At 37.1% G+C, this 15,544-nt stretch overlaps 5 protein-coding genes across 9 annotated transcripts in view; 4 read left to right on the top strand and 1 right to left on the bottom strand.

Moving 5' to 3' along the window:
• LOC110487472 (NLR family CARD domain-containing protein 3-like) overlaps positions 1 to 6,796 on the top strand; it is a 266,553-nt gene extending 259,757 nt beyond the window's left edge. For 3 of the 5 annotated variants that reach the window (XM_090197840.1, XM_090197838.1, XM_090197839.1), the window contains exons 6-10: positions 147 to 1,941; positions 3,077 to 3,250; positions 5,066 to 5,239; positions 5,450 to 5,496; positions 6,014 to 6,796. In XM_090197840.1, the coding sequence (XP_090053966.1) occupies positions 147 to 1,941; positions 3,077 to 3,250; positions 5,066 to 5,239; positions 5,450 to 5,496; positions 6,014 to 6,537 (2,714 nt within the window). In that variant the 3' untranslated portion in view covers positions 6,538 to 6,796. Of the gene's footprint in view, positions 1 to 146; positions 1,942 to 3,076; positions 3,267 to 5,065; positions 5,240 to 5,449; positions 5,497 to 6,013 lie in introns of those variants that run through there. The other 2 variants (XM_090197842.1, XM_090197843.1) reach the window with 2 other exon arrangements.
• The window catches only part of LOC110516333 (NLR family CARD domain-containing protein 3-like), a 369,172-nt gene that overhangs the window by 141,728 nt on the left and 211,900 nt on the right, over positions 1 to 15,544 (top strand). The gene's annotated exons all lie outside the window — the stretch shown is intronic.
• Positions 1 to 15,544, top strand: part of LOC149979039 (NLR family CARD domain-containing protein 3-like) — a 316,914-nt gene that overhangs the window by 141,715 nt on the left and 159,655 nt on the right. The gene's annotated exons all lie outside the window — the stretch shown is intronic.
• LOC149979040 (NLR family CARD domain-containing protein 3-like) overlaps positions 1 to 15,544 on the bottom strand; it is a 418,685-nt gene that overhangs the window by 354,518 nt on the left and 48,623 nt on the right. The window lies entirely within an intron of this gene.
• Positions 1 to 15,544, top strand: part of LOC118938464 (NLR family CARD domain-containing protein 3) — a 176,433-nt gene that overhangs the window by 141,683 nt on the left and 19,206 nt on the right. The window lies entirely within an intron of this gene.

The raw sequence follows: 15,544 nt of genomic DNA, 5'->3' as shown, positions 1-15,544 counted from the left end.
ACCAGTCTGTAATGCATTATGAAAACATTTACACATTTATAGAGACTTTTAAGAGAATACTTTATTATAATGTAAAACTTTATAATAGTCCTATAATACTGTAGGCATTAAAACAGTAATAGTAATATCCTCTGTGTCATTTCTAGATTCAGATGAGCTTGCTGTGATTTGCCAACGTGAACTCAAATCTAATCTAAAGAAGAAGTTTCAATGTGTATTTGAGGGGATCGCTAAACAAGGAAACCCAACACTTCTCAATAAGATCTACACAGAGCTCTACATCACAGAGGGTGGAACAGGAGAGGTCAACAATGAACATGAGCTCAGACAGATTGAGACATCAACCAGGAAACAAGCAAGACCAGAGACTGCAATCAAATGTAACGACATCTTCAAACCCTTAACTGGACAAGACAAACTTATCAGAACTGTGCTGACAAAGGGAGTCGCTGGAATTGGAAAAACAGTCTCTGTGCAGAAGTTCATTCTGGACTGGGCTGAAGGAAAAGCAAATCAGGATGTCCAATTTGTATTTTCATTCCCTTTCCGGGAGCTGAATTTGATGAAAGGGGAACACACTTTCTTTGAAATTCTCAATCACTTCTCAATGGAAACCAAACAATCAAGAATCTCCAGCTATGACGAGTACAAAGTTCTGTTCATCTTTGATGGTCTGGATGAGTGCCGACTGCCCCTAGACTTCCAGAACAACAAGATTTGTTGTGACGTCACAAAGTCAACCTCAGTGGATGTTCTGCTGACAAATCTCATCAAGGGAAATCTGCTTCCTTCTGCTCTCCTCTGGATAACTACCCGACCTGCAGCAGCCAATAAGATCCCTTCTGGGTGTGTTGACCAGGTGACAGAGGTACGAGGATTCAATGACCCACAGAAGGAGGAGTACTTCAGGAAGAGATTCAGTGACGAGGACCTGGCCAGCAGAATCATCTCACACATAAAGACATCAAGGAGCCTCCACATCATGTGCCACATTCCAGTCTTCTGTTGGATTTCTGCAACAGTCCTTGAACACATGCTGAAACAGAAGAGAGAAGAGATGCCCAAGACTCTGACTGAGATGTACACACACCTTGTGGTGTTTCATACCAAACAGAAGAATGAAAAGTATCTTGGGAAAGAAGAGACAGGTCCACACTGGAATAAAGAGAGCATTCTGTCACTGGGAAAACTGGCTTTTCAACAGCTTGTGAAGGGCAATCTGATTTTCTATGAAGAAGACCTGAAAGAGGCTGGCATTGATGTCAATGAAGCCTCAGTGTACTCAGGATTGTGCACACAGCTCTTTAAAGAGGAATGTGGGCTGTACCAGGACAAGGTGTACTGCTTTGTTCATCTGAGCATTCAGGAGTTTCTGGCTGCTGTATATGTGTTCCTCTCATTCATCAACAACAATGAGAACCTAATGTCCAAACCTCAATCAATGTCCAGGAACCTTTCTGCGCTGTTCAGAGAGAAGCCTAAAGTTACTTTCTACAAGAGTGCTGTGGATAAAGCCTTACGAAGTGAGACGGGAAACCTGGACCTTTTCCTCCGCTTCCTTCTGGGCCTCTCACTGGAGTCCAATCAGAAGCACTTACGAGGTCTACTGACAAAGACAAGAAGCAGCTCACAGAGCCATGAGGAAACAGTCAAGTACATCAAGGAGAAGATCAGGGAGAATCCCTCTCCAGAGAGGTGCATCAATCTGTTCCACTGTCTGAATGAACTGAATGACCATTCTCTAGTGGAGGAGGTCCAAAGCTACCTGAGCTCAGGAAGTCTCTCTAGAGCCTACCTGTCACCTGCACAGTGGTCAGCTCTGGTCTTTGTGTTGCTGACTTCAGAAAAGGAGCTGGATGTGTTTGACCTGAAGAAATTCTCCAGATTAGAGGAAGGTCTTCTGAGGCTGCTGCCAGTGGTCAAAGCCTCCAGAGTTGCTCTGTGAGTAAATAAAATTACATTTAAGAACTAATCATCAGGAATAAGGAATATTAAGTTTAGAGAATAATATATACTATAATATGTATATGTAATATTATATTGAAAAACATTGAAAAAATGCATTGATTTTCATATTAGTATGACAATATGACCATACAATTCTAGGAGACGGAAGATGAATCTATATGTTATTTGAGAGAATAATCCAAATGAATCTACCATTGTCCTTCCACACTACTTGTTAAATCAACAATGTCTTTCTTCACTACTCGTTAACTTCTCTAGGGCAACTAGGGCAACATCCAGTGAAATTTCAGAGCGCCAAATTCAAAAACAGAAGTACTCATTATAAAAATTAATAAAACATACACATGTTATACATCGGCTTAACAATTAACTTCTTGTTATTTCAACAGCAATTAATGTTTGTTTTGTTTGATAAAGTCCCTCTTTATATTCAAAAACCTCCATTTTGTTTGCGCATGTTGTTCAGTAATCCACCGCTCACAACAGGCAGACGAAAAACCCGAAAAGTATCAGTTAAATTCGTAGAAACACGTCAAACAATGTTTATAATCAATCCTAAATCAATCATAATAATTTATAATCAATCAATAAATCAATAATCAATAATATTTCAACCGGACAAAAGCTTAATCAATAAAAAAGAAAACAATAAAGCACAAAGGCTCTCGGTCGTGAAAAATCTCTAGCAGTGTCATTCAGAGTGGTCTTACTCTCTCATTTTTCACAATACAAGCCTGAAATAATTTCACAAGACTGTTGACATCTAGTGGAATCCATAGGAAGTGCAATTTGAGTCCTAAGTCAATGGAATCTGTATAGGCAGTCTATGGAAAACGACAAACATAAAAAAAATCCCACTTCCTGGATCGATTTCTTTCAGGTTTACACCTGCCATATCAGTTATGTTATGCTCACATACATTATTTTAACAGTTTTGGAAACTTTAGAGTGTTTTCTATCCAAATCTATCAATGACATGCATATCCTAGCTTCTGGTCTGGAGTACTTTGGGCACGCTTTTCATCCAGATGTCAAAATTCTGCCACATACCCTAGTGAAGTTTTAAATTAACAGTGTGTTTGTGAAGTCATGATGATCTCTTTGTCAGGCTGTCAGGCTGTGGAGTCACAGAGGAAGGCTGTGCTTCTCTGGTCTCAGCTCTGGAGTCAAACCCCTCACACCTGAGAGAGCTGGACCTGAGTAACAATGACCTGAAGGATTCAGGAGTGAAGCTGCTCTCTGCTGGACTGGGGAATCCCCACTGTAAACTGGAGACTCTGAGGTCAGTATTCCTGTAGTTGGTCAACAAGTGATAACTGTTCACCAGATCCACATGTGTTTACCAGACACACATAGTCCACACCATATGTGTTTGGACAGTGAAGCTTACAGTTTTAAATGTGGTGCTATGCTCCAGTATTTTGGATTTGAGATAGAATGTTTCATATTAGGTGACAGTACAGAATGTCACCTTTTATTTGAGGTTAAAGGTGAGAGGTTAGTATGTTTTGTTGTAGACTCTATAACTTTCTCTTTCATTATTATTAATGATTAATTCATGTTTTTTCTTAATCATGGCATCATCAGGATTCATTATGTAGTGTTTAGACATATGTTGTCTACTCACTTAGAAAGAAAATGACTCTAGTCATCATCCACTGTTTTAATATTGGGCAAACATAACCCAAAACACAATCAAAAACAAACTGCAAATGCTATATATGAGTTTGTGTCACAAGCTTGATAAAGTCATTGTGTTCAAGGAGTATTGGACCAAATACTAAACTTTTGACTACTTTAATACACTATGAGTTAATTGGTCAGAATACTTATGACTTCTTCAAATAGGGGACTAGATACATACATTTCTAAATGGTGAAACAGATATGTATTATAATATCCTCATTTTAAACTGTCACCTCATATGAAACATTTGATCTGAGATCCAAAATGTTGGAGTATAGAGACACATTTAAAATGTTAGCTTCACTGTCAAAATAGATATGGTGTGGACTGTATACTGAATACAATCTAAATCTGATACCTCACTGTCTAAATAGATATGGTGTGGACTGTTTACTCAATACAATCTAAATCTGATACCTCACTGTCTAAATAGATATGGTGTGGACTGTATACTCAATACAATCTAAATCTGATACCTCACTGTCTAAATAGATATGGTGTGGACTGTATACTCAATACAATCTAAATCTGATACCTCACTGTCTAAATAGATATGGTGTGGACTGTATACTCAATACAATCTAAATCTGATACCTCACTGTCTAAATAGATATGGTGTGGACTGAATACTCATTACAATCTAAATCTGATACCTCACTGTCTATATAGATATGGTGTGGACTGTATACTCAATACAATCTAAATCTGATACCTCACTGTCTAAATAGATATGGTGTGGACTGTATACTCAATACAATCTAAATCTGATACCTCACTGTCTAAATAGATATGGTGTGGACTGTATACTCAATACAATCTAAATCTGATACCTCACTGTCTAAATAGATATGGTGTGGACTGTATACTCAATACAATCTAAATCTGATACCTCACTGTCTAAATAGATATGGTGTGGACTGTATACTCAATACAATCTAAATCTGATACCTCACTGTCTAAATAGATATGGTGTGGACTGTATACTCAATACAATCTAAATCTGATACCTCACTGTCTAAATAGATATGGTGTGGAATGTATACTCAATACAATCTAAATCTGATACCTCACTGTCTAAATAGATATGGTGTGGACTGTTTACTCAATACAATCTAAATCTGATACTTCACTGTCTAAATATAAATGGTGTGGACTGTATACTCAATACAATCTAAATCTGATACCTCACTGTCTGTCTTCTGACTGATACTGCTTTTTAAACTGGTCTGGTCAGTCTACTCAAATATTGTACTATACATGTTTCTATCTGCAGGCAATACTTTGATCAATTATAATAATGATATGTTCACTAATTTATGAATAGATATGTTTCAGTACACTGATGTATCTGCCACTATTTTCACCACCAAAGAATATCAGTGTGATTTTAATATGATTTGACTCTTTACAGGCTGTCAGGCTGTCTAGTCACAGAGGAAGGCTGTGCTTCTCTGGCCTCAGCTCTGAGGTCAAACCCCTCACACCTGAGAGAGCTGGACCTGAGCTACAATCACCCAGGAGACTCAGGAGTCAGACTGCTCTCTGCTGGACTGGAGGATCCACACTGCAGACTGGAGAAACTCAAGTATGTAGAGGGTTTATGTCAATGTTCATATCAGACATGTTTGACTTATCAGGCTAGTTAAGACAACCATCACTTGGACAAATTAATTCAAATTAAATTTGTGTGTTTGTGTGTGTGTGTGTGTGTGTGTGTGTGTGTGTGTGTGTGTGTGTGTGTGTGTGTTCAGGAGTATCACTCAATGACTGTCTGTTCTTCTGCTTACCGCTACAGTGTGGAACATGGTGGAGAGTACACAACGAAACCTGGACGAAGAAAATGTGAGTGTTGACTGCTGTGAAGAATATGACTAAGAATAAGTCTTAATTCAAGTTAAGTCAAAGTCAAAGACCACCATCATTACTTACTTGGTCATATTAAATATCAGCTTTAGTTCTACAATATCAGAAATCAAGGACACCAACATTTACAAAGAGATGCCTTGACAAAGTGTGTGTGTGTGTGTGTGTGGGTGTGTGTGTGCGTGTGTGTGTGTGTGTGTGGTGCATTCGTGATACATAAGACATGTGTGTTTGTGTTCATGATAAATACAGGTGTGTGTGTGTGTGTGTGTGTGTGTGTGTGTGTGTGTGTGTGTGTGTGTGTAATTAATGGGAATAAGTGTGTTTTATATTACCATACAGTATAACATATGATCATTCAACAAGTCTCAAGTTACCTTAACTTATCCTTTTGATACCTAGAAATATCTACATTAAATGAATTAGTGAAAAGTGAGTTAACATTCTAATGTGAATGATGATGATTTCTAATATTGTGTCTGGTTTCATCCATCAGATGTCTGTGATCTGACACTGGACCTAAACACAGTAAACAGACTCCTCTCTCTGTCTGAGGAGAACAGAAAGGTGACATGTAGGACAGAGAAGCAGCCGTATCCTGATCATCCAGAGAGATTTGAGGTCTGTGAACAGGTGCTGTGCAGAGAGGGTCTGACTGGGCGCTGTTACTGGGAGGTAGAGTTGAGTGGGGCAAGGACTTTTATAGGAGTGACATATAAAGGAATCAGCAGGAGAGGAAGGGTTAATGACTGTTGTCTTGGATGCAATGATAAGTCCTGGAGTCTGGTCTGCTATGACAACCGTTACAGAGCCTGGCACAATAATAATTCCACTACCATAGACGTCCCCTCCTCCAGCTCCCACAGAGTAGGAGTGTATCTGGACTGGCCAGCTGGCACTCTGTCCTTCTATATAGCCTCCTCTGACACACTGACCCACCTGTACACATTCACCTCCACATTCACTGAGCCCCTCTATCCAGGGTTTAGGCTTTGGTATGACTCCTCAGTGTTCCTGTAAATAATAACCCTACACACACACACACACACACACACTGAACACACACACACGCTGGACACACACACACTGGACAAACACACACTGGACACACACACACACACACGCTGGACACACACACACACCCGACACACACACACTGGACACACACACACACGCACACGTGTTTACATCACCTACTGGGGATTCTACAGTCCTAGAAACACATAGGTCTACAGCCTTTTTTTGTTTCCCTGACAATAAAACACTACAATGGAATCCATTTAATTAACTTTATTTATAGTTTTGATTAGTAATAGAGTTATAGTCATTAATAATAACACTATAACCAGCCAGGTGATTAGTTATAGTCATTAATAATAACACTATAACCAGCCAAGTGATTAGTTATAGTCATTAATAATAACACTATAACCAGCCAGGTGATTAGTGATAGGGTTATAGTCATTAATAATAACACTATAACCAGCCAGGTGATTAGTAATAGAGTTATAGTCATTAATAATAACACTATAACCAGCCAGGTGATTAGTTATAGTCATTAATAATAACACTATAACCAGCCAGGTGATAGAGTTATAGTCATTAATAATAACACTATAACCAGCCAGGTGATTAGTGATAGGGTTATAGTCATTAATAATAACACTATAACCAGCCAGGTGATTAGTTATTGTCATTAATAATAACACTATAACCAGCCAGGTGATTAGTAATAGTCATTAATAATAACACTATAACCAGCCAGATGATTAGTGATAGAGTTATAGTCATTAATAATAACACTATAACCAGCCAGGTGATTAGTTATAGTCATTAATAATAACACTATAACCAGCCAGGTGATTAGTAATAGTCATTAATAATAACACTATAACCAGCCAGGTGATTAGTTATAGAGTTATAGTCATTAATAATAACACTATAACCAGCCAGGTGATTAGTGATAGAGTTATAGTCATTAATAATAACACTATAACCAGCCAGGTGATTAGTTATAGTCATTAATAATAACACTATAACCAGCCAGGTGATTAGTAATAGTCATTAATAATAACACTATAACCAGCCAGGTGATTAGTAATAGTCATTAATAATAACACTATAACCAGCCAGATGATTAGTGATAGAGTTATAGTCATTAATAATAACACTATAACCAGCCAGGTGATTAGTTATAGTCATTAATAATAACACTATAACCAGCCAGGTGATTAGTAATAGTCATTAATAATAACACTATAACCAGCCAGGTGATTAGTTATAGAGTTATAGTCATTAATAATAACACTATAACCAGCCAGGTGATTAGTGATAGAGTTATAGTCATTAATAATAACACTATAACCAGCCAGGTGATTAGTTATAGTCATTAATAATAACACTATAACCAGCCAGGTGATTAGTTATAGTCATTAATAATAACACTATAACCAGCCAGGTGATTAGTAATAGTCATTAATAATAACACTATAACCAGCCAGGTGATTAGTTATAGTCATTAATAATAACACTATAACCAGCCAGGTGATTAGTGATAGAGTTATAGTCATTAATAATAACACTATAACCAGCCAGGTGATTAGTAATAGTCATTAATAATAACACTATAACCAGCCAGGTGATTAGTAATAGTCATTAATAATAACACTATAACCAGCCAGGTGATTAGTAATAGTCATTAATAATAACACTATAACCAGCCAGGTGATTAGTAATAGTCATTAATAATAACACTATAACCAGCCAGGTGATTAGTTATAGTCATTAATAATAACACTATAACCAGCCAGGTGATTAGTAATAGTCATTAATAATAACACTATAACCAGCCAGGTGATTAGTAATAGTCATTAATAATAACACTATAACCAGCCAGGTGATTAGTTATAGTCATTAATAATAACACTATAACCAGCCAGGTGATTAGTTATAGTCATTAATAATAACACTATAACCAGCCAGGTGATTAGTTATAGTCATTAATAATAACACTATAACCAGCCAGGTGATTAGTAATAGTCATTAATAATAACACTATAACCAGCCAGGTGATTAGTTATAGTCATTAATAATAACACTATAACCAGCCAGGTGATTAGTTATAGTCATTAATAATAACACTATAACCAGCCAGGTGATTAGTAATAGTCATTAATAATAACACTATAACCAGCCAGGTGATTAGTAATAGTCATTAATAATAACACTATAACCAGCCAGGTGATTAGTTATAGTCATTAATAATAACACTATAACCAGCCAGGTGATTAGTTATAGTCATTAATAATAACACTATAACCAGCCAGGTGATTAGTTATAGTCATTAATAATAACACTATAACCAGCCAGGTGATTAGTGATAGAGTTATAGTCATTAATAATAACACTATAACCAGCCAGGTGATTAGTAATAGTCATTAATAATAACACTATAACCAGCCAGGTGATTAGTAATAGTCATTAATAATAACACTATAACCAGCCAGGTGATTAGTAATAGTCATTAATAATAACACTATAACCAGCCAGGTGATTAGTAATAGTCATTAATAATAACACTATAACCAGCCAGGTGATTAGTGATAGGGTTATAGTCATTAATAATAACACTATAACCAGCCAGGTGATTAGTAATAGAGTTATAGTCATTAATAATAACACTATAACCAGCCAGGTGATTAGTAATAGTCATTAATAATAACACTATAACCAGCCAGGTGATTAGTTATAGTCATTAATAATAACACTATAACCAGCCAGGTGATTAGTGATAGAGTTATAGTCATTAATAATAACACTATAACCAGCCAGGTGATTAGTAATAGTCATTAATAATAACACTATAACCAGCCAGGTGATTAGTAATAGTCATTAATAATAACACTATAACCAGCCAGGTGATTAGTAATAGTCATTAATAATAACACTATAACCAGCCAGGTGATTAGTAATAGTCATTAATAATAACACTATAACCAGCCAGGTGATTAGTTATAGTCATTAATAATAACACTATAACCAGCCAGGTGATTAGTAATAGTCATTAATAATAACACTATAACCAGCCAGGTGATTAGTAATAGTCATTAATAATAACACTATAACCAGCCAGGTGATTAGTTATAGTCATTAATAATAACACTATAACCAGCCAGGTGATTAGTTATAGTCATTAATAATAACACTATAACCAGCCAGGTGATTAGTTATAGTCATTAATAATAACACTATAACCAGCCAGGTGATTAGTAATAGTCATTAATAATAACACTATAACCAGCCAGGTGATTAGTAATAGTCATTAATAATAACACTATAACCAGCCAGGTGATTAGTTATAGTCATTAATAATAACACTATAACCAGCCAGGTGATTAGTAATAGTCATTAATAATAACACTATAACCAGCCAGGTGATTAGTAATAGTCATTAATAATAACACTATAACCAGCCAGGTGATTAGTTATAGTCATTAATAATAACACTATAACCAGCCAGGTGATTAGTTATAGTCATTAATAATAACACTATAACCAGCCAGGTGATTAGTTATAGTCATTAATAATAACACTATAACCAGCCAGGTGATTAGTGATAGAGTTATAGTCATTAATAATAACACTATAACCAGCCAGGTGATTAGTAATAGTCATTAATAATAACACTATAACCAGCCAGGTGATTAGTAATAGTCATTAATAATAACACTATAACCAGCCAGGTGATTAGTAATAGTCATTAATAATAACACTATAACCAGCCAGGTGATTAGTAATAGTCATTAATAATAACACTATAACCAGCCAGGTGATTAGTAATAGTCATTAATAATAACACTATAACCAGCCAGGTGATTAGTAATAGTCATTAATAATAACACTATAACCAGCCAGGTGATTAGTAATAGTCATTAATAATAACACTATAACCAGCCAGGTGATTAGTAATAGTCATTAATAATAACACTATAACCAGCCAGGTGATTAGTGATAGAGTTATAGTCATTAATAATAACACTATAACCAGCCAGGTGATTAGTAATAGTCATTAATAATAACACTATAACCAGCCAGGTGATTAGTAATAGTCATTAATAATAACACTATAACCAGCCAGGTGATTAGTGATAGAGTTATAGTCATTAATAATAACACTATAACCAGCCAGGTGATTAGTAATAGAGTTATAGTCATTAATAATAACACTATAACCAGCCAGGTGTGCAGGTGAATTTATTTGCTGTATTCCTGAACAAAAGCACCAGTGAACAATTGTAAAGGATTAATTGCATGAAGAAATATTTGTGTAAATATATTCATGACAAGATATAAAAATACTTGCTGATTGAATCAGACACTATTGTGCCCTTATACCAGTGCCTTTAAACATGAACCAATCACGTCTTCTCTTTACCTTATACCCTTTACACATGAACCAATCACATCTTCTCTTTACCTTATACCCTTTACATATGAACCAATCACATCTTCTCTTTACCTTATACCCTTTACATATGAACCAATCACATCTTCTCTTTACCTTATACCCTTTACATATGAACCAATCACATCTTCTCTTTACCTTATACCCTTTACATATGAACCAATCACATCTTCTCCTTACCTTATACCCTTTACACATGAACCAATCACGTCTTCTCTTTACCTTATACCCTTTACACATGAACCAACCACGTCTTCTCTTTACCTTATACCCTTTACACATGAACCAATAACGTCTTCTCTTTACATGTCGGGACCACATTTAGCTTCGGGGATTTGTGTGAACAAGCCCCACAAACAAATCCGTTGCCAACCGTTTTCATGGGCCTTGTTTCCTTTATTTTTCCCAAGTGGGAACTGTGCAAGAAGGAGCACTTTGTTAAGATGTGTTAGGGAGAATACCATAAGAAACAGAGTGGCTTGTCAGAGTTTTCCTTACAATTTCTTTTTGATTCAGACCCTTTAGCGAGTTTTAGAGAATTCAGAATAGCAGAGACTAAAGAGATGGTTGAAACGGATCTCCTCTTCGTCTGATGACGAGTATGAAATACTGGACCAATGCGCAGTGTAAGTGTCTATGTTAATTTATTAACTGAACACACAAAACAAAATGACCAAGTGAAATGGAAGAAACGAAACAGTTCTGCAAGGTGACACGAAACAGTAAACAGAAAACAACCACAAACAAGAGTGGGAAAACAGGCTGCCTAAGTATGGTTCTCAATCAGAGACAACTAATGACAGCTGCCTCTGATTGGGAACCATACCAGGCCAAACACATAGAAATACCAAACATAGAACAAAAACATTGAATGCCCACCCCAACTCACGCCCTGACCAACCTAAAATAGAAACATACAAAGGGAACTAAGGTCAGGACGTGACAGGGGTAAGTAGAGACAGGAACAAACACATCAATAAGATTTACCTGGGCAGGTCCCTTATCTGATTTTCCTGCCACGGCCTCCCGTATCAATATCTGGTGTCCTATGATGTTCGATGCCACTTATACACCACCAAGGAGAGTGTGGTGTCATATCAGTGACTGAAGATTCATTCTCCCAATACATTTAGAAAAAGAGTGAGTATGAGCAACTGTAAGCACACAGATGATGTTGGCAGGTGTTCCATAGGGATATCCCTTTACAATTGCAATACTAGTTGTTTGCTCCGAGTCTCGCCGCTCTTGAGTAGCACATACTGAAGAATAGAGTTTAAATATGTGGCTTGGCAGGAAGTGTTAACCCCTCTAATTCCCAGACCACAGGATACACACAAGGACTAATATGTCCATACTAACCATTTTGGTGTTAGTCAGCAATCTGGTGTTAAACTATGTTGACATGAAAAAGTGCTGGAAAAGCATGCAGACATTTCCGAATAGCAGAGACTAAAGAGACAAGTGGAGACAGGAACACCAAATCAGTCAATTTATCTAGGCAGGTTTCTAACCTGATCTTCCTGCCGCTGACTTCCATATCATCACTGGTATGCTATGATGCTTGCATATGCAGGATCTATTAAACTGTCTACTCATATGTCGTACCTGCAGAACCGTCTGTGTTGTCTGTTGTGTTGTTCTCCACTACCTGCAGAACCGTTGTCTGTTGTGTTGTTCTCCTGAAGCCCCTGAAACACTCAGTTAGGCCTCATTTAAACACATGTCCAGACATGTTCTATACATGTGCTTTTGTTGCTAAACTAAAGTCATGTGTTATAACTGGATACTAAACTAAAGTCATGTGTTATAACTGGATACTAAACTAAAGTCATGTGTTATAACTGGATACTAAACTAAAGTAATGTGTTATAACTGGATACTAAACTAATGTCATGTGTTATAACTGGATACTAAACTAAAGTCATGCGTTATAACTGGATACTAAACTAATGTAATGTGTTATAACTGGATACTAAACTAAAGTCATGTGTTATAACTGGATACTAAACTAAAGTCATGTGTTATAACTGGATACTAAATTATTTCTACATTTTAGTAGACACTCTTATCCAGAGCAAATAGGATTCAGTGTTTTGCTCAAGGAACAAACACATCAATAAGATGCATCTGGGCAGGTTTCTTTACTGATCTGCCTGCCATGGCCTCCTGTATCATCTCTGGTGAGGGAAATACATTTATACCACATTCCACTGGTCACTACTGAAATCCTACGATATGCTGTTTGCACATACAGTATCTATTTAAACTGTTTGCTCAAAGGGTATTTGTGTGTCATTAATGAATATGTTATGGCTGAAACTGAGAATTAAACAGGTTCCTAAAACCATCTGTGCCTTAAATTATTTCATTCCACATCTACATGTCTACCTTGTGGCTCACACAACCTTCCAGGAGTGTCTTCAGTGACGTCTGTATCACTCTCTTCCTCTGGCTCCACAAACTCTGAAATACAAGCAATACTGTCTGTTAGCAGGGAGGGAGAAATAGGCAGGTTGGTCAGAAGAAGTCACCATGAGATTGTTACAGTATTTTCAAAGCTGGATGAAAAGCCCGAAGTAAACTGCCTGTTACTCAGGCCCAGAAGCTAGGATATACATGTAATTGGTAGATTTGGATAGAAAACACAAGTTTTAAAAACTGTTAAAATAATTTCTTTGAGTATAACAGAACTGATATGGCAGGCGAAAACCTGAGGAAAATCCATCCAGGAAGTGCCATTTCTTTTTAAATGGCTGGTTTTCCATTGAAAGCCATATAAAGGGTTATGACCCAGATCGCGATCCCTATGGCTTCCACTAGTTGTGAACAGTCTCTAGACATTGTTTCAGGCTTTTATTCTGAAAAACGAGGGAGAATGACCACTTTCAATGAGTGGACTGTGAAAAGTCCAAGACCTGTTTGACGCGCGTAACCGAGAGCGAACCTTACGTTATTTTTCCTTTATCTTGGCAACAGTACTGTCCGGTTGAAATATTGATTATTTAACTGGATTAACAAGAAGTTTCTTTAAACCGACGTATAACACGTGTATGTTTTATGCATTTTTATTATGAGTATTTCTGTTTTTGAATTTCACACTCTGCAGTTTCCACCGGATGTTGGCGAAGGCCGGGCGCTAGCGGTAAGCCTTTCCCAAAGAGTTCCAGATACAACTTTATTTACATACCTGTTGGTCTGATGTTGATCTGGTCCAGACCTTTACCCTTGAATTAGTTGATCCTTCCCTGTTGGTCTGATGTTGATCTGGTCCAGACCTTTACCCTTGAATTAGTTGATCCTTCCCTGTTGGTCTGATGTTGATCTGGTCCAGACCTTTCCCCTTGAATTAGTTTAGCCTTCCCTGCTCCATCACCATGAGGACATTGGTGATGTTTGCCAGCTGAAGTGTTCCCTCTGGTAACCTGTAACATTTCCTGTGTATCCGTGTATCATGTCTGTTACGAATCCCTTTTGGCCTGACAGTCTAGGGGGGGATGGTAATGAGACCCGTAACATAACTCATGCAAATTATAATAGTGACAAAGTAAAAGTGTGAACGAAATAACCACGACAACAGAAATCTACCGTCAAACTCCAGGTTTATTTATAAACACACGGTAATGAAGGGAGCAGGAAAAGGGGCTGAGCTGGACCCAAGGAAAGAAACAATAAATATGCAAAAACGCCCCTAAACTAGACTAGCCTACTTTAACAACAGCTAACTAACTAACCAAAAATACAGTGGGTGGTCCGCCCAGTTCTAACTAGTGTATTTAACAAAGTTCACCTACGGGTAGTGTATGCCCATGGGCGACTTGTCTTGGTTCCCCTTTTTCCACCAGCAAACAAACAAACACCATAACCAAAAACAATACTCACAGGTGATGACAAAGTGCTATGGAGATGCTCAAACAAAAGAGAGGTCAATTAATACACAGAGAGCGAGTGAAACACAGAGACCTACAGACATGGCATTTACAGAGAGATTGAGCTCCTGAAATCTACAAAAACAGAGATCTACAAACATGGCATTTACAAAGAGATTGAGCTCTAGAGCAAACAAATGATTGGGTTTTTAAACCATGGGGAAGGAACTGTGATAGGGTAGGAAACAGGAAGAGGTGTGTCTTCTGATTGGTGATTGATTGGGGAGTGATGATTTTCACCTGTGAGGGGAAAAGGAGCGAAAAGAAACACACACACACAGGATAATGGTATCCGTAACACATACACACACACATGATAACATATACACACACATGATAACATACACACTATACACACACACATGATAACATACACACTATACACACACAAATGATAACATACACACACACATGATAACATACGCACTATACACACACACATGATAACATACACACTATACACACACACACATGATAACATACACACTATACACACACACACATGATAACATACACACTATACACACACACATGATAACATACACACTATACACACACACATGATAACATACACACTATACACACACACATGATAACATACGCACTATACACACACACATGATAACATACACACTAT

The sequence above is a fragment of the Oncorhynchus mykiss genome, chromosome 13 (assembly GCF_057628025.1).
Source record: "Oncorhynchus mykiss isolate SJ-2025 chromosome 13, ASM5762802v1, whole genome shotgun sequence".
NCBI lineage: Eukaryota > Metazoa > Chordata > Actinopteri > Salmoniformes > Salmonidae > Oncorhynchus > Oncorhynchus mykiss.
The sequence above is the reverse complement of the archived record's forward strand: the minus strand, read 5'-3'. Positions and strand labels throughout refer to the sequence as shown.